The 20,626-nt window shown below is 41.1% G+C and overlaps 3 protein-coding genes and 2 pseudogenes across 4 annotated transcripts; 4 read left to right on the forward strand and 1 right to left on the reverse strand.

Annotated features, from left to right (window-relative positions):
• The first annotated feature begins 117 nt into the window (after nucleotides 1-117).
• LOC103325174 (nucleoporin protein Ndc1-Nup protein) lies at nucleotides 118-4,647 on the forward strand. The gene is given in 5 exon segments (XM_008227317.2): nucleotides 118-816; nucleotides 1,572-1,796; nucleotides 3,081-3,461; nucleotides 4,040-4,333; nucleotides 4,335-4,647. Coding segments are annotated over 5 exon segments (1,632 nt in total). The 5' UTR covers nucleotides 118-252; the 3' UTR covers nucleotides 4,503-4,647.
• Nucleotides 4,648-5,790: 1,143 nt separating this feature from the next.
• On the forward strand, nucleotides 5,791-7,609 carry DLAH (alpha/beta-Hydrolases superfamily protein). The gene has a single exon (XM_008227316.3). It carries the CDS (start codon nucleotides 6,012-6,014, stop codon nucleotides 7,554-7,556), a length of 1,545 nt encoding a protein of 514 aa, XP_008225538.1. The 5' UTR covers nucleotides 5,791-6,011; the 3' UTR covers nucleotides 7,557-7,609.
• A 1,112-nt stretch (nucleotides 7,610-8,721) lies between these two features.
• LOC148918502 (phenylacetaldehyde synthase-like) lies at nucleotides 8,722-10,566 on the forward strand. The gene is given in 2 exon segments (XM_089047904.1): nucleotides 8,722-10,136; nucleotides 10,138-10,566. Coding segments are annotated over 2 exon segments (1,545 nt in total). The 5' UTR covers nucleotides 8,722-8,823; the 3' UTR covers nucleotides 10,370-10,566.
• Nucleotides 10,567-12,145: 1,579 nt separating this feature from the next.
• LOC103325175 (phenylacetaldehyde synthase pseudogene) lies at nucleotides 12,146-14,048 on the forward strand (annotated as a pseudogene). Its single transcript, XR_016125053.1, has one exon. The product of XR_016125053.1 is annotated as a phenylacetaldehyde synthase pseudogene (transcript).
• A 1,049-nt stretch (nucleotides 14,049-15,097) lies between these two features.
• Nucleotides 15,098-16,795, reverse strand: LOC148918503 (LOB domain-containing protein 10-like; annotated as a pseudogene).
• Between the last annotated feature and the right edge of the window lie 3,831 nt (nucleotides 16,796-20,626).

The following is a 20,626-nucleotide window of genomic DNA, read 5'->3' on the forward strand; positions in this document are numbered from 1 at the left end:
TTATAGATCAGATTAATTTAAAATAATTTATATAATTAAAAAAGCAATAGAAATAAATACAATTTTTTTGAAAAAAAAAAAGAAAAAATAAAACCATCAATTAGACCAAGCTACGCTCATAGTTGGCGCCTCTCAGCAGGGCCAAAAACCTCAAACGCCACCATAAAACTCTCCATGAAAGATTTCAAAGCCACAACACAAGACCCATTTGTCTGAACCTCCAAAAACCCACACAAAACCCTTTGAAAACCAATGGCTTCATCTTCGCCACCAGGCATGGTGGTCCACAACCGCTTCTTAGGGTTCCTCATATGGCAATCTATCCCCTCCACTGTCATCTTCTTCATCTTCAAAACCCTCTCATCAACCATCTCTTCCACTTCTCACTCCACCGCCAAACCCCCATTCCCCTTTGCCCCGTATGTTTTTTCCTTTATTACATTCTTGACCTTCCACCTTTCACAGCTTCTCTTCTCCTTCTCACTCTCCCTCATCTCCTCACCCCACCCCCACGGCCTAGTCTCTCCTCTTCAGCTCGCTCTCGGCCTCATACGCTTCCTTTTCGTTCCCGGTGGCTCCGATTTATCAGAGTCTCCCGAGTCTCGGGTTCGGGCTAAGTTATCGGTCGGGTTCCTGCTGTTTTTGGCAGCAGTGGCGGTTTCGGGGTTCGTTGCGGTGGTTTCGGTGTGTGTGAAATTTGGTGATGGGGTTGGGATGATTGGGGCAGTGGGGTTTAGGGGTTTTGTGATGGGTTTGCTTTATGGCTTGTATTATGTCTATTACCGCAGATGGGTCTTCGAGTTTCCCATTATTCAGGTCAGCTTTCAGCTACTTATGTACATCTTTTGAATCTGTCTCTGTTTTCTTCTTTGTCCTAAAAGAAAAATTATGTTATACTCTTTGCTGCTATAGTGTGTTATAGTTTTTGGTGCTATAGCTTTGGTTGCTGGGAAACCTGGAAGTAGCAGAAGTAAAATGAATGGCTGGTTCAAAGTGTGCAGGCTGTGTAAAATAATGTTTCATTCTGTGTTTGTTTTAGTGGAGTAAAGAGCATCTGGGTTTGGATAAAATGGTAGATTACTATGATTAGATGTTCAAATACCCTAGTCAATTGATTGAAAGTGAGTTTCTAGTTGCACACACAACTAATCATATTTCGATAAATTGCGTTCATACCTTAGATATCTAGGATGATTACAGTAGTTTCATGTTTTATGATGTAGAGCTCAAAAGGAGGGGGGAGCAAAAGAAAGAAACAATCCTAGTTTTGCTATAAATTGCCAAATCATGTTAAATATGATGAGATGCTATCTGTCATTGGGTTCTCTGAGTAATTAAGGGTTTTCCCATTTTTAGATATTTTTAATTTTCTTGTTTATGAGCTGCAATACGCGTTGGATGTAGAAGCATGTTAAATTTACCGGTTGAGAGTTGAGACTCTTTGAGTTGCACTCAGATTTACTAAGTTTTCAGTCTTAATTAATTGTTAGCCTGTTTAAATATCCTCATGTTGCCTTTTGCTTTCTCCTCACACAAGTCATGGCTCTTACTCTAATTGCTTATGTCAACAGCGTCCTCCTTTTTTCAGCTTCAAGATGGGACTCCCTTCAGCTATCACACGATCCTTGAAGCTATCCTGCCTGGCATCCCTATTTTCAGCTTTTCTGGTGGTGTTTCTGCCCCACCAGCTTCAGAACCAAGCTACAATCGGAAAGGTCATTGCTGAGCAGATTATATTTTACATTGGGAGTTTCTTAGTGTTTCTCTGCTGGGAAATAAGTCACCATTTACATCAGGTTTGGTTCTTCAAACATATTAACATGGTTGCTAATTTTCATTAATGTCAATACTACTGCACATGGTTGACAAAAACATTGCTGTCGTAGATAAACTAAAATATATATTTTGATGTTTGTTCTGCTGCAAGTTCTTGTTTTTTTTTTCTTTTCAAATATCCACTTCTTTGGTTTGTATGAGATTAGGTGTATGATTCTTTGAATATAGAAGTACCAGGGTATATGAAAATTTCTTGCGTGTTGTATTACCCCCTTCCAATGCTTCATTAGTTCCCATCCCTGTACAATTATAAAAATGAATGTGACATAAAAGTAACAGAAGTCATGAGTGCAATAAACTAGAGCTTCATGAAGCATAGACCTGTTCAATTGGTTGTCTATTTTTGTTTCTTTCTTATATTTTATTTTTCAATTTTTTTCTCTCTGATGTCATATTATGGAATTAAGCTATTTTTTACATTGTCAAGTAAATAATTGACTGGTTTCTTCTTCTATGCCTTTTTATGGCTTTTCATATTGGTGGATAAACAATATTTTAAGCCTTTTCTTGGTGCCAATTTGGATTCTTAAATTAAATGCTATTGAGAATTATCTCAATGCTGTGCTACTTTAATATGACTGTATCTCATATGATTGCAATAGGGTCCTTATGGGTATGGTGTTGGCCTTGAACCTCTAGACTTCATTCTCCTTGGACTTGTATTTGAAAATTCTGAGATATTTCTTCTTTCATTCACTAACACTTCGTAAAGCTCTTAACTCCTAAATGCCTGTGCCCTATGTCTGTGTCCATGCTTCACAGCTATGTTATTTATTTAAAATTTCCTTTGGCGCAAATTTAAGAAATGTTCTTATATGCCCTGTATAATTCAGTTTAATACGTATATCCTTGTTTCTTCCTAATGTAAGAACCCGTCAAAGAAACTTCATTTATAATTTGAACCTAAGCTAAATCAAGTGTTTGGTGTCAGTAGCTTTAGATGGAATTTTTATATGAACTTAGCAACTTTTCTAGGATGTGAACTTAAGCTGCCCAGTGACACTAGAAAACTTGCTATATGGGAAACTTTATAAATCATACAGCTTGATCTCTTATACTTTTTATTCTTTTTTGGTTAAAGAATTTGTGTACATGGGTGCTATTATGTCTGCTATTACAAATGGTCTGGATTAATTGAATCAGCAGTTTTCATGTTCATGTTGTATACTGCCCTTCCTTTGATAGTAAACCATGTCTGTCTTCTAATATCAATCTATATTTTTTGACATTGTGTTGGAATCTAGGTTCTTCATACAAAGAGGTTTGTATTTGCACCACCTAAAGGATCAGCAGCAGCAGAAACAAATCCAAGTGAGCATCTCCTTTCAGCTCTGGAAGAAAGCAGTCCTAATTCTCTTCTCCAGTATCTTGCATATCTTGATCTCTATATGGTTTGTGAGAATAATGTTGATACTTGGCGACGAGCTGCATTTTTTGAAGAAAGTGGTGAAACTTACAAAAGAGTTATATATGTATGCTTGCGGCCTCTGGAGCAGCTTGCATCAAAGTTGGGCGAAGGCTTGGAAAGTTCTGTTGAAAAAAGCTCCCAAATATCGAATCAGTTACTGTCGCCAACTGACCAGCGACTAGACCCAAAATACTCTGAGCCATTGAACAACTTCCAGGTAAACAGAAACTTTCTTGATTACACTTGTGGATACGTGCCTGCAAGTGTGTGCATTATTTTTTTTAGTATGTCATACTTCATTTACTCAAACTGTGAACTAACATCATGCATGGAGTTATCCATACATATTTTATGATAAAACAACATGGTACAGGTACTTTGCCTCCTTTCCTTCTGGGCATTGTTAATTATTATTTGTAGGAGCCAATTCCTCACAAAAGGATGGTCATTATGCTCATTGGCTGGTCGCAACTTGGAGTTAATGCATGTGAAGAACAATGCTCCAATCTTCAGCATTCTTTATCATGAGGCTTTAAATAGTGTTATTGAATATTAAAAATATCGTCAATTGTTTTTGCTAGTTATTAGTTGGTCCATGTATGGAGATGTGTGGAGATATATGAGCCTCTAGGCACAAAATTACTGAAATGAATGTGCATAGAGATTCTTGATGATATGTTGATGATTTTCTACAGAAAAAGTGGGAAAAGAAATGGGTAAACTAAACAGACAATATCTTTGATTTCTCATCGACGAAAAAGTCTAATAGTTATATATATATTTCCTCTTATGCAGCTATATGCGTGGTGTGCCTGGACGGCTGCCTCACTGACTACATGCTCACACAGAGAGGACAGATTTGGGGTTGCCCAGCTTTCTGGCAGTAATGCTGCTGTGATATCAACACTGATTTCTTGTCTTCTTGCTGTTGAATCATACATGGGGAAGAAGACCAATTTGCAATATGCACAGCATTTTATGGGGTCGACTGGTTTTAAATTGAGAACCTCTAGTGCGGGGAATATTGGCATGGGTAAAAAGAGAGCTGGCCCCCTTCATTCAAAAGCATATGCGATTGCTGATGTTCTTCAGGAACTCAATCTACCATATTGTGTCTACTTTCCATGATCAGATGGCAAGCAGTGGTAAGAAGGGTCTTCTTGAGAAGGATTGGATCATCAGTGACAAGCCTCCTTTTGGAACACGCGAGCTTCTAGTGCAGAAATTGCATCTTTTCCTGGACTTTCGAGCTAGCTAATTGCTTGTCAATTTGCCGGGATTCAAAACCTCTTCTTGCCTATTGAATCATTGGACTTGGGGCGGCATACATATGAAGAGCTGGTTTGTTTCTTAACCTAAGTTAGTGGTGGGTGGAAAGCTGAAGGAGATAACATCATATTTATTACAAAGTAAAACCAAATGGATCCTATGAATTAAGCTGTATGGTTGATAGAAGGCACTTGCATCAACTGTTATACCGAAATCAAAGGTTTTTCCCATCCCGTTTTCTTTGTGTTATAGCCGGGTTCGAATTAATTTTGCTTTATGGTTAACAACTGAATGAAGTATTGTCAATTGAAAGACTTTTTTTCATTTCTTGTTTTGGTTGCTTGTTTTTGGTGATATATGTATGGGTGGAAGAACCAGAACAAAAAGGTTCGGCTAGGTTAAGGTATGAGCCGAGAGCTTCCCAGTTGCCTCTGTTGCCATGGATTGAGGCTTTTTGTGGGTCAACTTTGATTAAGTATATTATTAGTGACCTTCATTTTATTATTGTTCAAAATATCATAAAATGTCCTTGATTAATTCAAATATTAAGAATTAAAATTATTAATTAAATGAGGATAATATGGTAAATTCATATTTTTTATATTAAAAAAATTAAAATTAAAATTAAAATCAGATAATATGTCTTATTTTTATGAAATATTACTATTCATTATTTTTTTTAATTTTAAAATAAAATAAAATAAAATATTTTAAAAAAAAACCTCTCGTAGACGTAAAAGCACGTGCGAAGAGGCTAGGGAGTATAAAATTGCACTTATAGGTCGCAATTCGATGCTTATGTTTCTAATTAAACTGTAATTATACACGGTAGAACGTGATTAAATGAGTATGGTGTGAAAAGAAGGGTTTGGATTCCGTGACTTCGTGTTGAAAGTCAAAGTCATTTGTTAGGTACTTTTTCTAATGGGTATTTATCTTTTCTTTGTTCTATATGTTGCACCTTTGCCTTGAAGTTGCCATGGTCTGTCTGCCTATGCATTGCCCTCATTGTTTCAAAATATTACCAATGCCATTATATAGCTTTTCTAAGTGGCAGTCTTGGTCATTTCCTCTATGATCAGGGTCAAACCTTTAGAGCTTGGGTTGTTAGGCTGGGTAGATTGGGATTTACACATGTGACCATGTCTAAATCAACCAGAACAAGTCCAAATTAAATACATATGGTCAATCAACACACAAATATTTCTATATCTTGAGTCTTTCGAACCACGCGTGACACATTCATTATTTAAATCCCATTTTCTTGACATGATTGTTGAGTCTTCTATCCTTACCTTTGTATATAAATTGATCCCTTTGTTCCCCATTCTCTCATTTCCAACCTCAATTCCTTCATCTTCTAAGCCTAATTTTCAATCCGCAGGACCTCGTAACTCCAGTGGTAGAGCACTTAATCTCCACATCCACCACAAGAGTTCGAGTCCTAATTTTCCGGCCTGTGTGCTTTGAAATTTAAGCAGCATCAACAAAGTCAACCATGGCACTTTCAAGTATGATGTACACCCATCTTCCGGTCACTCAAGCTGCCTCTGGCGCAACCCGGTTTTCCTTAATCCGTTCTAGTCATCATCAAGAAGCTGTTCTTGATCACCAGCAAACAAAGACATCAAACAAAGCCAATCGTCTAGCTGAATCACTAGCCCATCTCCTTCACCTTCATATCGATACCCCTCCAAGAACCAACACTCACTCTACTAATTGGAATTTGTTTACTGAAGAGAAAATTTCAACTCCCACAACTTCCCCAAAGGACAGCATATCAGAAAAATGGCGTGAAATTCATGGCTCAAATGATTGGGATGGTCTTTTGGACCCTCTGCACCCTTGGCTAAGAAGAGAGATTGTCAAATATGGTGAATTTGCACAAGCAACGTATGATGCTTTTGATTTCGATTCATTCTCAGAGTACTGTGGGAGCTGCAGGTACAACCACAACAAGCTTTTTGATGTGTTGGGTCTAAGCAAAAATGGCTACACAGTGAGCAAATACATTTATGCAATGTCTCACATCGACATGCCGAGTTGGCTGGAGAGGTCTCATTTGGCTGACACTTGGAGCAAACACTCAAACTGGATGGGATTTGTTGCTGTCAGTGATGATTTGGAGACAAGAAGGATTGGAAGGAGGGATATTGTGGTGGCTTGGCGAGGGACGGTGGCGCCATCTGAGTGGTATGAGGATTTTCAGAGGAAACTGGAGCCAATTGGGCATGGAGAGGCCAAAGTTGAACATGGGTTCCATGGGATTTACACTGCCAAGTGTGAGACTACAAGGTACAACAAGTCCAGTGCCTCAGAGCAAGTCATGAAAGAAGTGACAAGGCTGTTGGAATTTTATAGAGCACAAGGTGAAGAAGTGAGCCTTACAATTACAGGGCACAGCTTGGGTGGTGCCTTGGCTTTGCTCAATGCTTATGAAGCTGCAGAAACAATTCCTGGCCTTCCCATCAGTGTGGTTTCCTTTGGTGCACCTAGAGTTGGCAATATTGCCTTCAAAGATGAGCTCAACCAAATGGGGGTTAAGACCTTGAGGGTTGTGGTTAAGCAGGACATGGTGCCTAAAATGCCAGGGCTTGTTTTGAATGAGGGTCTGCAGAAATTTGATGACATAACCGGCACATTGGACTGGGTTTACACACATGTTGGAGCTGAACTGAAGCTCGAGGTTGGTTCGTCGCCTTACCTCAAGCATGGCGGGTTCAATTTGCCGGGGTTTCATAGCCTTGAGACCTACCTTCATCTTGTGGATGGTTTTCTAAGCACAGAAACTACTTTTAGGTCAAATGCTAGGAGGGACTTTGCCTTGGTGAACAAGGGATGTGACATGTTGGTGGATGATCTTAGAATCCCACAATGTTGGTACCAATTGCCACATAAAGGGCTAGTTTGTAATGCTCATGGGAGATGGGTAAAACCCAAAAGAGACCCTGAAGACATACCTTCGCCTACAAGAGAAGCACAAGCACAAGCACATGCTCTTCAAGTAGAGATGATGGAATCAGATTATGCACTTAGTTTTTAAACTTGTAAACTTTGACAGTTAACAACTTGAAATGTCTCCACATTTTGTTATCATTTCTTGGCTCTTTCATCATGGATCTCTCACAAGGTTTAAGAAATATGATGAACTTATTATAAAATTTATCATGGAGCATCAACAAACACCCAAAACACAAAGTTGCTGATGCCAATTAGAACATCTGCCAAAAGAAATCTTTGCAAAATTGATCATTTTTTTTAAACAGACATAGTTTCATATAATTTAAAATCACAATTATGCATCAACTAATGGGTGCAGTCTTAGAGTCTTAGAGTAAAAACCATTGTATGTCCTTATTGCAACTTGTGGGTCGGTTGTAATTTAGTTGGGCAAAAGTGGCACCCTGGTGTTTGATGAAATGCCCCAGGTAAATTAATTTGTGCGGACCGTCCTTGTCAAACAAGTTAGGCGCAGTTTGTGGTTGAGATTTGCTGTTTAATAAAGAAATAATGAAGATATTCAAATAGCATTCATAACTAATAGGGAAAAAGATGCATGAAATCAAAGTTTCAATTCGTTTTCAATGATTCGCCTCAAGGAGAAAAATGGGGATATAAAAAATTAATTCAATGTATAAGAAAGACTCAATTAAAACCTATTTAGACTTAAAATTGAAAATAAATAAATACCACCTAACAGCCAATTTCTAGCCACCAAAGAAGTAGATACGCATCTGGTCGATAACGAAATAGGACGAAAACAACAAAAACACGACACATAGCACATTGTGCAACTAAGCATAAATGCAGCCATACAAGAATTAGGGCGACTGGAATTGAACTGTTGTTTTGTGTGGGATCACACACCTGCTATAGATTTGCCTACTATGTACTATGTATCTGCCTTCAACCTGACCCTGGAGAGAATTGGACTACATAACAACTAGTTATGAGTTGGGATTAACTCTTATGGCAGACACTAATTTATGCGAAGTACCCAAACCCTAACGCATTTAGCCAAACTGGGTTCTACACGCGGATAAATTGTCCGCTATGATACCGGCCACGCTAAAATTAGGCATTCAACCTAAACTTATTAGTCAGCAATACATAGAGAAGTTGAACATCTCCTGTAATCGAAATATAAGGCTTAGAATTCTCCACCTGGGATTTTATATTCTATAAAACCCCTTTATTTATAACCATGCTGATTTCACTAAGTGGAACTCAAGTACTCAATAACAATTCTTATTTCACTCTTCCAATCCCAGCCCTCGTTGTGTGTTTCCCATTTCCAATATTACATCCAAATGGCCAGCCTCGTATTCGAGCATCAACAAGAAAACAATTCTGCCCACATGACCACTAGCCCTCTAGACCCTGAGGAATTCAGAAGGCAAGGCCACATGGTCATAGACTTCATTGCTGATTATTACAAAACAATTGAAAAATACCCAGTTCTTACCCAAGTCCAACCGGGCTATCTCAAAAAACGCTTGCCAGAATCTGCCCCATACGACCCTGAACCTATTGAAACCATCCTCCAAGACGTTCAGGACCACATTATCCCTGGCCTAACACATTGGCAAAGCCCTAACCACTTTGCCTACTTCCCTGCAACTATCAGCACCGCAGGGTTCCTCGGCGAAATGCTCACCACTGGTTTCAATGTTGTGGGGTTCAATTGGATTGCATCCCCAGCTGCAACTGAGCTCGAAACCATTGTCATGGATTGGCTTGGAGATATGCTCAAACTTCCCAACTCTTTCCTCTTCTCTGGCAACGGGGGCGGTGTATTGCAAGGCACTACTTGTGAGGCCATTGTTTGTACCATGGCAGCCGCCAGGGATCAAATGCTAAGCCAAATTGGTAGAGAGAATATTGGAAAGCTAGTTGTGTATGGATCAGATCAAACACATAGCACGCTTCAAAAAGCCTCCCAAATTGTTGGGATTCACCCAAAGAATTTCAGGGCCATAGAGACCACAAAATCAACATCATTTGCACTTTCACCTGAGGTGCTAAAGTCGACTGTTTGTTCAGACATAGAAGCTGGGCTTGTCCCATTGTTTCTTTGTGCCACAATTGGAACAACTGCAGTAACAGCCGTTGATCCATTGGGGCCACTCTGCGACGTGGCAAAAGAACACGGCATGTGGGTTCATGTGGACGCTGCATATGCTGGAAGTGCCTGCATTTGTCCTGAGTTTCGACCTTTTATCGATGGTGTTGAGGGTGTAGATTCATTCAGCCTCAATCCGCACAAATGGTTCTTCGTAAACCTCGACTGTTGTTGCCTCTGGGTTAAGAATCCAAGTGCTTTGGTGAGCTCACTTTCGACGAGTCCGGAGTTTTTGAGGAACAAAGCCACGGATTTGAAGCAAGTTGTGGACTACAAAGACTGGCAAATAGCTTTGAGCCGGAGGTTCCGGGCCATCAAACTTTGGCTTGTGCTTAGAAGCTATGGGGTGAACAACCTTAGGAACTTCATCAGGAGCGATGTGAAATTAGCTAAGTTGTTTGAAGGGCTTGTGGGGATGGACAAAAGGTTTGAGGTTGTGGCCCCTAGGAAGTTCTCTTTGGTGTGTTTTAGGGTTTCACCATCAGCAATTAGTAAGCCCAAGTGATCATGATAAGTTGTTAAACGGTGGAAAATGTGTAGTTAACGAGGTGAATTGCAAGTTGCTGGAGGCGATTAATGGGTCAGGTCGGGTGCACATGAGCCATGCTGTGGTTGGAGGGATGTATGTATTACGTTGCGGAATTGGAGCAAGTCTCACTGAGGAAAAGCATATAGTCATGGCTTGGAAGGTGGTGCAAGAACATGCAGATGCCATCCTCGCCACCATGGATTGATGATGCAAACAAAACCCCAAGCCTGAGGTCATGAGAATACTTAAATTTGAATTATGGGGTGTTCAAATTATATAGTATACACATATAGATAGTAGGCAATAACGTTCCTTGGAACAATTTGTTTTGCAGATGGCCAAAGCTCTATCCACAATATATTTCCAATATATACTAGAACATGTTCTTAAATTTTACAATAATGAACATGGACCAGGGAGTAACCAATAACAACCGTAGTCTGTAGGTATAAATATCAAGGCCAACCACCGCAAGAACAACGAAAAAAAATTGGAAAAGGAGCCTATTGGGACCAATGTTTTGAAAGGCGAGGTGTACAGGCAAGACATTTTTTGTCCCACAAGGCAAGGTGTAAGCCTTGAGGCATTGAAGCGTAAGCTTTTCGAGCATATATTATTTTATAGAGTGAATATAAAAATACAGATTACTTGAGCCCAATATTAATCATTGTAAAAATTTATTTAACATAACCTATGAATCAGTATTATTTTGAAAAGAAAAAAGTCTTAAATATGTTATTAAGTGGACATTAATAACCCATACTCTTATTATTAAGGGCTTTTTTTTTGGTTGGGCTTTATAATGGAACTACTTGCTTTTGAAAAAGCAAAACTTGAATAAAACGATGAGTTTCATTCAAAAGGGACCATAAGAGGCGTATAAGAATAAATAAAAAAACAGAAGAGGCAACGGTGTCGTTTAATGAAAGAAGTTAGGTCAGATCTGATCTTCTTCTTCATGAAAAACTTAGCGCCTCAGACGCCTTAGCGACCGCGTTGCTCCGCTTTTCGCCGCCTCACTGTCATTATGTACGCAAAACGTGTAGAATGCTAAACAAACGACGCCTTGAGGCGATTTGCTGCCGCTTGCTACGAGGCGCGCTCGATACGCGCCTACGCATGCCTTTAAAAACACTGATTGGGACACACAAGGCTCTAAATTGTTCCCAGGTCTTGTCTTGCGTAATCTTAGATACTGTTTGTAAGAAAATGAAAGAGGATACAAGCAAATAGAAAAGTGTTGCTCGACGATTAATTAGCATATACTTTAGTTTTCAATCAGATTTCCAGAGTTTAGAGTAGTCTTTCTTTAACTTGAAAGCCTACGCACGCTCTCACATCTTCATCAAATCTCATACATGGATTTCTCTTTCATTTTCAATTACAATACACATAGTTGTAAACTTTCTGTATAGCAAATTCATATAGTTTTCATGGCTCAAATGATTGGGAAGGTCTTTTAGACTTAAAATTAAAAATAGATAAAGATCACCTAACTGCCAATTTCAAACCAAATTAATAGGACAAAAGCAACAACCACAACATAGAGAGCAGGCATATACAAGAACTAAAATGTTGTTTGGTGTGGGATTATTATTGTTGTGAGATCGCATCAATTAAAATGAATGGATGGGATGCTATAAACAAACAAATGTCCACTAAGACCCTTTAGAGAATTGGACTACATAACAACTAATTTGGGCAAAATACCCCAACCCTAAGACAAAAGGACAAAATCCGATACTCCTAACATTCAACTCAAAACCAATTAGCAATAAGGGATTTAGCCAAACTGGGTTCTACACGCGGATAAATTGTCCGCTATGATACCATGCTAAAGTTCGGGCATTCAACCTAAACTTAGTTGGCAATAAATAGAGAAGTTGCAGATCTCCTTTAATCTAAGTATAAGGCTTAGAAGTCTCCACCTGGGATTTTATATTCTACAAAGCCCTATATATATATATATATATATATATATATATATAACCATTCTGATTTCACTAAGTGGAAAGAACTCAATAGTACTCTAATTTCACTCTTCCAAATCCCAATCCCAGCCCTTGCTGTGTGTTTCTCATTTCCAATATTACATCCAAATGGGTAGCCTAAATTTCGACCATCCGCAAGAAAACAACTCTGCCCACATGTCTGGCCCTCTGGACCTTGTGGAGTTGAGAAGACAAGGCCACATGATGATAGATTTCATTACGGATTATTACCAAAACATAGAGAAACACCCAGTTCTTAGCCAAGTCCAACCAGGCTATCTCAAACAACGCTTGCCAGAATCTGCCCCATACAACCCTGAACCCATTGAAACCATCCTCCGAGACGTGCAGGATCACATTGTCCCTGGCCTAACACATTGGCAAAGCCCTAACCACTTTGCCTACTTCCCTGCAACTATCAGCACCGCAGGGTTTCTCGGCGAAATGCTCACCACTTGCTTCAATGTTGTGGGGTTCAACTGGATGGCATCCCCAGCTGCGACTGAACTCGAAACCATTGTCATGGATTGGCTTGGAGATATGCTCAAACTTCCCAACTCTTTCCTCTTCTCCGGCACCGGCGGCGGTGTGTTGCATGGAAGTACTCATGAGTCTGTCGTTTGCACCATGGCAGCTGCCAGGGACCAAATCCTGAGCCGAATTGGTGAAGAGAATATAGGGAAACTTGTGGTGTACGGCTCTGATCAAACACATAGCGTGATTCAAAAAGTGTCCCAAATTGTTGGGATCTCATCAAAGAACTTCCGGGCCATCGAGACCACAATATCATCATCCTTTGCACTGTCCCCTGAAACCCTACGGTTGACTGTTTGTTCAGACATGGAAGCTGGGTTGGTTCCATTCTATCTATGTGCCACCGTGGGAACAACCGCAACCACAGCCGTCGATCCGCTGGGGCCACTCTGCGACGTGGCAAAAGATTACGGCATGTGGGTTCATGTGGACGCTGCATATGCCGGAAGTGCTTGCATTTGCCCTGAGTTTCGGCAGTATATCGATGGCATTGAGGGTGCAAATTCGTTCAGCTTCAATGCGCAGAAATGGTTCTTTACAGCTCTCGACTGTTGTTGCCTTTGGGTTAAGAATCCGAGTGCGTTGACAAAATCAATGTCAACGGATCTTGAGGTGTTGAGGAACAAGGCCAGCGAGTCAAAGCGAGTGGTGGACTTCAAAGACTGGCAAATAGCCCTAACCCGGAGGTTCCGGGCCATCAAGCTATGGCTTGTGCTCAGGAGCTACGGGGTGGCTAATCTTAGGAACTTCCTCGGAAGCCATGTGAAAATGGCGAAGCGTTTCGAAGGGCTTGTGAGGACGGACGAAAGGTTTGAGGTTGTGGTGCCTAGGAATTTTGCTTTGGTGTGTTTTAGGATTTCACCTTCCGCAATTAGTAAGGCTAATCCAACTCCAAGCGATGAGAAATGTGTAAACGAAGTGAATTGCAAGTTGCTGGAGGCGATCAATGGGTCGGGTCGGGTGTACATGTCTCATGCTGTAGTTGGAGGGATGTATGTGTTGCGTTGCGCCATTGGAGCAAGTCTCACTGAGGAAAAGCACGTAGCCATGGCTTGGAAGGTGGTGCAAGAACATGTAGATGCCATCCTCTCCCACACCATGTATTAACACATGCTGAGGGAGAGGATGACATTTGTACATAGTGAGGGAGGTAACTTTCAAAATCCTTCAAAACTTTTCAAGGATTTTGAATTATGGGGTTCAAATGATTAGTAGGCGATAACGTTCCTTGTAACATTTTGCTTTGAAGATGGCCAAAGCTCTATCCACAATATATTCAAATAAATTAGAACAACAACGAAAATATATAAATTGGAAAAAGAAAAAAAGAGCCTATTGAGACACATAAAGCTCTAAAGAGTTCCCAGGTCTCGAGTAATCTTAAATATGGCTGTACGAAAATGAAAGAGGATACAAAAGGAATAGAAAAGTGTTTGCTCAATGATTAGCATAAACTTTATTTTTCAATCACATCACCAGAGATAGAGTAGCCTTCTTTTAACTCGAAAGCCTACACTCTCAAATCTTCATTAAATCTCATACATGGATTTCTCTCTTTCATTATGTATCTTCATCCGTGTACGTAAATTAAACTGCAAAGAAAGGAGGAAACATAGGAAAAATTTGTTAAATTGGTTGCGATAGCGTTAAGTTATGTACAGAAAATTCATATAGTTTCATGCAATCAGTTACATAGAGCTCCAATTTTCCCACATGCCATCTTTTTTTCTTCTTTAATTATTCCTTTAAGCACGTATGCCATAAGAATAAAACTAGATGCACCAAATGTAACAAGAGAGACTGTTAATGTCGAAGAAGGGGGGCCAGCATCAAAAGGGTGCAAGAGTATAAATAGACATCAAAATAGTGGTGTATGTTTGAGAAACTTGGCCAAGTGAGTATCGGCTTTCCGATTATGAATGTTTGAGAGAAAGTTGAGAGCATTTAGATCATGACACAAATTAGATCTGATAAGTTATCATGATTGGTTTTGTGTTCCTGTTCATAACATATATCAGAGACTGCTAATTTATATATTCACAAAATGAAAAAAACCCAATTACAACTTTATTCATTGACAAATTCAAAACACAGAATTCAGCAATATACTTTGTGAGTTCATAAACTAACTGTAGACCACAATAATACCAAGAAAGAGAGACTCTTCTCTCAGAAAAAGTAAATAGAAGAGGTATTTAAAGAACTTATTTCACACATGCAATCAATAAAATCCATACAGAAATGGTGCATATATACCTTCAAATAAATGAGAAAGGAGAGAAACTTTAGGACACTAGGGATCATGAATCCAAATCACTTAATACAATTAGCAAAACCAGAAGAAAAACATCAAAAAAGGAAAATATAAACACACATTCAATTAATAAAATAAGTTAGAAACTAGCGTTCTACATATCAAGGATGGGAACTCCTTTATTGAAGAAGGCAGGCAGGTGATGCTCAACTCTCCTCCCTTCCGATTTTTGTGATTGCTTGGGCTGGTGTGGCTGGAGCATGAGTTGAGCCTGATAGTCAAGAGAATGCGATGATGTGCAGCAGCAGCCGCTTGTGTGGTTTAATCTGGTGGTTATAAGGGTTATTATCAAAGCCGCCACCCAAACCCAAAGAACCAGTGACACCACACTATTAGTACCAGCTGCATGCATCCGATTAAACCCATTTCCAAGAATGGCTGCCGCCGCATCCATCCCATTCACATTGTACCTCACAAGCTCTTGCTGATGAGCCTCGAACAATTGTTGTTGTTGTTACATCAGCTGTCCTCTGCCGCAACCATGTTGGGGCGGAGGACAATTGGAAATCCCCAACATGGGCACGATGCATTTACATCTGCTTGTTGGGAAGGATGAAAACTGGTATCATCAATGCCCGAGGGCCAATGTAGGCAGATAAGTCCTTCTTGGAATTGTAGAGATCACCTGGATTTGCTTAAGCTTGCCTCTGGAGAATTGAGATGAAACCCACACCGTACATGGGTCTCGAGGCGGGCCTCCGCCTCATAGGCCAGTGAAGTCACCGCATTTTCGCGGTGGCCTGCGTTGAGTTCATTCAGGATCTTGGCGACGTTGCTCACGTCATAAACCCGGTGGACGTTTGCAAATTTCTGAGGCTGGTCGGGTGGGAAATAGGGCTCGAGCATGCATTCTTGCGTGCATTTTCGCCGTAGAAACTTGCACGCAACACAAGGTGAGTGAGTGTTTGATGACATTTTTTTTTTGGTCCTTAATTTTTCACGATAAACTGCCATGAGAAATTAAAACAAGAACAAAAATGAGTTATCGCTGTTCAAGAATTTACCACAGAAAAGATAAAATGGAAGCTAGCCATCTACTCAGATTTTCAACTGATCATCAAGCGTCAGGAGAATACATGACGAAGCATCCAAGGATGATCTTGTACCTTGACAAAGTCTAAGAGTTGTTAAAGGCGTTTCCTACCTTCACCATCCAACAAATACCCCCGGCAAAGAACGCGCATGCAGAAGCTCCATCCCGGTCGAACACCTTGACCGACCAAGCATTGAAGAAATAGAGCCAATCGACATAATGCAAATTGACGAGGACCCCAGCTGGCAAGACCCTATCATTGACTACTTAGCGAATGGAAACCTACCAACGGACAAGTCCGAAGCTAAGGAGGTCCAGCAGAAGGCCACGAGATACTATATGCGCTGCAGCAAGCTCATCCACAGATCATACTTCGGCCCTCATCTCATCTGCATAAGGGACCCTCAAACACTTGAGGTCCTCTATAAAATTCACAGCGGCGAGTGTGGCAACCACTATAGGGGCAGATTACTCGTCTAGAAGGCTCTAAACACATGCTACTTCTGGCCTACCATGCGCCACGACTCTACTGAATATGTCAAGAAATGTGATCCCTGCCAGCGATACAAGCCGATCCCTAACTTACCTACCGAAGTCTACCATTCATGCAATGGGTCATTGACTTAGTGAGACTTTTGCCACCCGTGCCCGACAAGAAGGACATGATAATCGTCGCCACCGACTACTTTACTAAATGGATCGAGGCCGAAGCTCTATCCTCTATTAAAGAAGCCGATGTGAAGCGATTCATCTGGAGAAACATCATCTGCCTATTTGGCTGCCCACAATCGCTGGTTACCGACAGCGCTCCATTCATTAGCGGCAGATCACCGCAAAGCGATCGCCCATAAGCGGCGTCTTAAGGGAGACGCAGGGTGGCAACGAGCGTCCTTCGGAGACACAACCCATAAAAAGCGTCCTAAGGGAGACACATGATGCACTAAGAATTTCCTAAGGGAAGTATCCGGTTCCTATCCGTTCCCTAAGGAGGCGGTAGTCCTGATTGCTCATAAGCGGCGTCCTTCGAGACGCGGGGACGACAACCAAAGCGTCTTTGGAGGCGTGGCGGTAAAAAGCATCCTAAGGAAGGCGTAGGGAGGCGGGATAGTCACACATTGCCCATAAGCGGCGTCCTTTGGGAGACGCAAGGCGCGACCAAGGCATCCTATAGGATGTGCAGAACACGCCGGAGCCCCTTAAGGAGGGCCCGACACTCGCCAACTTCCTAAGGGGAACCATCCTAAGGGATGTGCAGAACACGCTCGGAGCCCCTTAAAGGGGGCCCGACACTTGCCAATTTCCTAAGGGGAACCATCTTAAGGGATATGCAGAACATGCCCGGAGTCATTCCAAGGGGACCCTGGCCCTCATGAATCACCATAGGGAGATGTGTAATCAAGACACAAGCTAGTTACTCAAGTAGTTCACAAATCAATATGTAAACTGAAGTGAAAAATAAACTGAAATTTTCATAACAAGCTGACCAATCGGCCAAGTTCAACAAAGAGAAGATGGTCAAATAAGACCAATTATTCTAAGCAAGAAAGCAAACTACAAAACCTGAGAAGAAACAAAGAAGTCTTCATCTACTCTGGGACGCCAGAAGGAGACCTCGAGCTACTGACCTCTTCGGCCTCCGCTGATCATCCACGCCTTGGTGGCTCTATCTGCCTGCTCTGCGACATCCGCCATCATCTTATCTCATGTCCTCCTCTCGCTTCATCCTCTCTCGGTTGCCTTCTCTTCAGCTCCTCCTTCTACAGGGGTGAGTCGGGGCAGAGCGTCTTGATGTCTACGTCATCAATTGTATACAAGGGAGTAGTCCCATTTGCGCAGTGTAGGTAGCCTAACTTGTACGCATCTATGATGGCTTCAGACTTGGATTTTTCTACGGACTTGTGGTATGCATGAAATCTAGCTAGGAGCTTGTCATAGCTAAAAGAGATGTCAGCATTCTTACACTCAAGACAAAAAAAGGCATCTTTTCGACTAACTAAATCAGCGGCAAGAGAATTGAGCTCGGAATCCTTCTCAGTAAGGAAGCTTTTCAACTCGAGCTTATCATTGCCCTCAAATCGATGTCTTCTTTTCATAACGGGCTTGCTCGGTGGAAAGTGGTAGCCAATTCAGCGTTCTTCTCCAACTCATTGAAATTTGGACAAGAGGGCAACAACATATGAGTTTGAATAGTTTCAGCAGCAAAAACCAATCCTTTTTGAATCAGATGAAACATTGCTTCCCTTTGTTTTTCCAAGGAAATGCACGAGAAAGTGCCAAGATCGCCGGCTTGATGGATGTGATCAACCAACTCAGCACAGGAAGACGGGTTTGATAGGAAGTACGTCTTGAGCAGATCAAACACGCGGGCATCCCTTGTAGGGCTAGACTTGTTCGCCTTGGGATCAACCGCCAACGCTGGAGAAGAACACTTAGCCTGGGCAGATGATTCTCTCATCCTCATAGCCTCCGCCAACCTCATCTCTAAAGGAGTCAATGATACTGAATCAACTCCATGCTTGACTGCCCGTGACTCAAAAGCTGGATCATGAGCAGACTTCCCTCTTTGATCTCCATCTTTTGACCGATGTAGACGACTCGAACTTCGAGGAGGAATGTCTGCATCTCTTTGACACTCGGCAGACCTAGGTTAGGCACGAGCTGCCTCACGAAGCACATCATGGTTCTCGAGCGTGTCAGCAGGAGGCTCGGGCAGAACACCCTGAACACCACGCATACCACCAACCTTCCTACTATATACACAAACAAGATGTTTAACCCTGGCAGATAATAATGAAACAGCTCTCACTTGAGTCTTCTCAGCAGAAGGGATCCTTGGCTTCTTCCTTAAAGGGGACACATCTTTCGCCAACTAATTCGCAGCTTCATTTCATGAAGACTTGACATCAACCTTCTTTTTTTAAGGAGTCCGGCGGAACACTCATCTTGCCCAGTCAACAGATCATCCAAGTCTGGACCATTATGCTTCCATATCTCAATATCCTGGGCAAGGGGCATACCACCAACTTCCTCCGGATACCCACTTAGCGACGAGGCCTACGATGATAGGCGCAGCTGGTTCATCTACGCGTACCTGCCCCACCATAGCTGCCGCCCACGCCAACCATCGCATGTCACAATGACAACTAGCGGACTTCCCCCAGCTAACCTTCTCCGCCAAAAAAGAAGAAAAGACGAAGAAAAAGAAATATATGTGCTCGATTTACTTTAGGATGCACGGCGACTCCTCTCTTCGACAAGCAGTACAAATCCTCCAAGATCTCTCTCAAGCTAGAAAGTAGAGAAGTTAAGTTTCGGATGTGAAGAAAAGTGAAGAGAAGCTCTGCATTTACACAGGTTAGGCATCCTAGGTCAAGAAAGAATCATAAGCCTATTCCTACTGGGAACCCAACTCCAAAAACAGTCAAAGGCTCCCTCCAATTAGGAACCCAATCTGTAAAAGGAGTCCAAATCCAAGAAGGAAGCCCACAGCTGGACATCTCAACAGATAATTCACGTCTCCTATATGCCACCGCGCGCCACGCAGAAGCTGGGGGGCATTTGTGGTAACCAAATTAAATCAAAACCCTAGGTCAAATAATTCATTCCATTTGGGGATTATTTGACCTAATTGAGAATTAATCAACCTGATTGGGAGTTACTCAATTTAATTGAGGATTACCCAATTAAATTGAACGTTACCTAATTGGGTTGAGAATTGATTTGATTCCTACCACGATTCCCAATTAAATGAGGAGTTACCTAATTAGAATAAGATTTGATTTGATACCTACCACAATTAGGGATTTGATTTACCCTAATAAATAAAATCCCTAATTAATCAAATCAATTCCAAATAGGGGAGGAATAATTCCCTTCTATCTACGGAATTATTTCTCTGAAACCCTAGCCTCCGAGACCACTATCAAAGCATGGCGACACACAAGGGTTGGGGTACGTCTGAAATCTCTACTGAAACTCTGCAGAAAATTCCTCTCAAATCCTAGCCACCTCCTTTCTCTCTCTGTTTTACATAAGGCTCCGGCCGCCCGGTTTACACCATAAACACATCTTCGTACCCTAGTTAGCTAATGTTTTTCTTATAAACTCTTGAACTAATTTAGGCATCGGAGGGCCTTTAGCCAACACCCCTCGGGTGTGGCCCTCTCATTTATTCTATTTTGCAGGGAGAAAGAGGAGGCGAAGAAAGAAGAGGAATCTTTGCAACCGAATATTCTCGTGAGGAAATTTGTACACTCACATGTCTCGGTAGAAAAAAATATAATTATATAAGAAACTATTTCAATAAAAAGAATAGCAACTTAAAGCATGTAAAATTCCATAAATTATATATACACAAAGATAGAAATGAATGTTAATACAATTATCAGTTGGTATTTTATTGGATGTTTCCGAAGGTACTTATCATTATTCTAAGTTGTTGGATGAATATTACAAATAGGAACATAGTGACATTTAGCATATTAATACTAACGGGTAATCGCGATGCACATAAGTCAGTTATGTGTTTTTCTGTTCATTATTAAACCACATAAGTAAATCAAAAAACTCTAACATATTAACAAATTTAAT

Source organism: Prunus mume, linkage group LG3 (assembly GCF_029339155.1).
Source record: "Prunus mume cultivar Tortuosa linkage group LG3, ASM2933915v1, whole genome shotgun sequence".
Lineage (NCBI taxonomy): Eukaryota > Viridiplantae > Streptophyta > Magnoliopsida > Rosales > Rosaceae > Prunus > Prunus mume.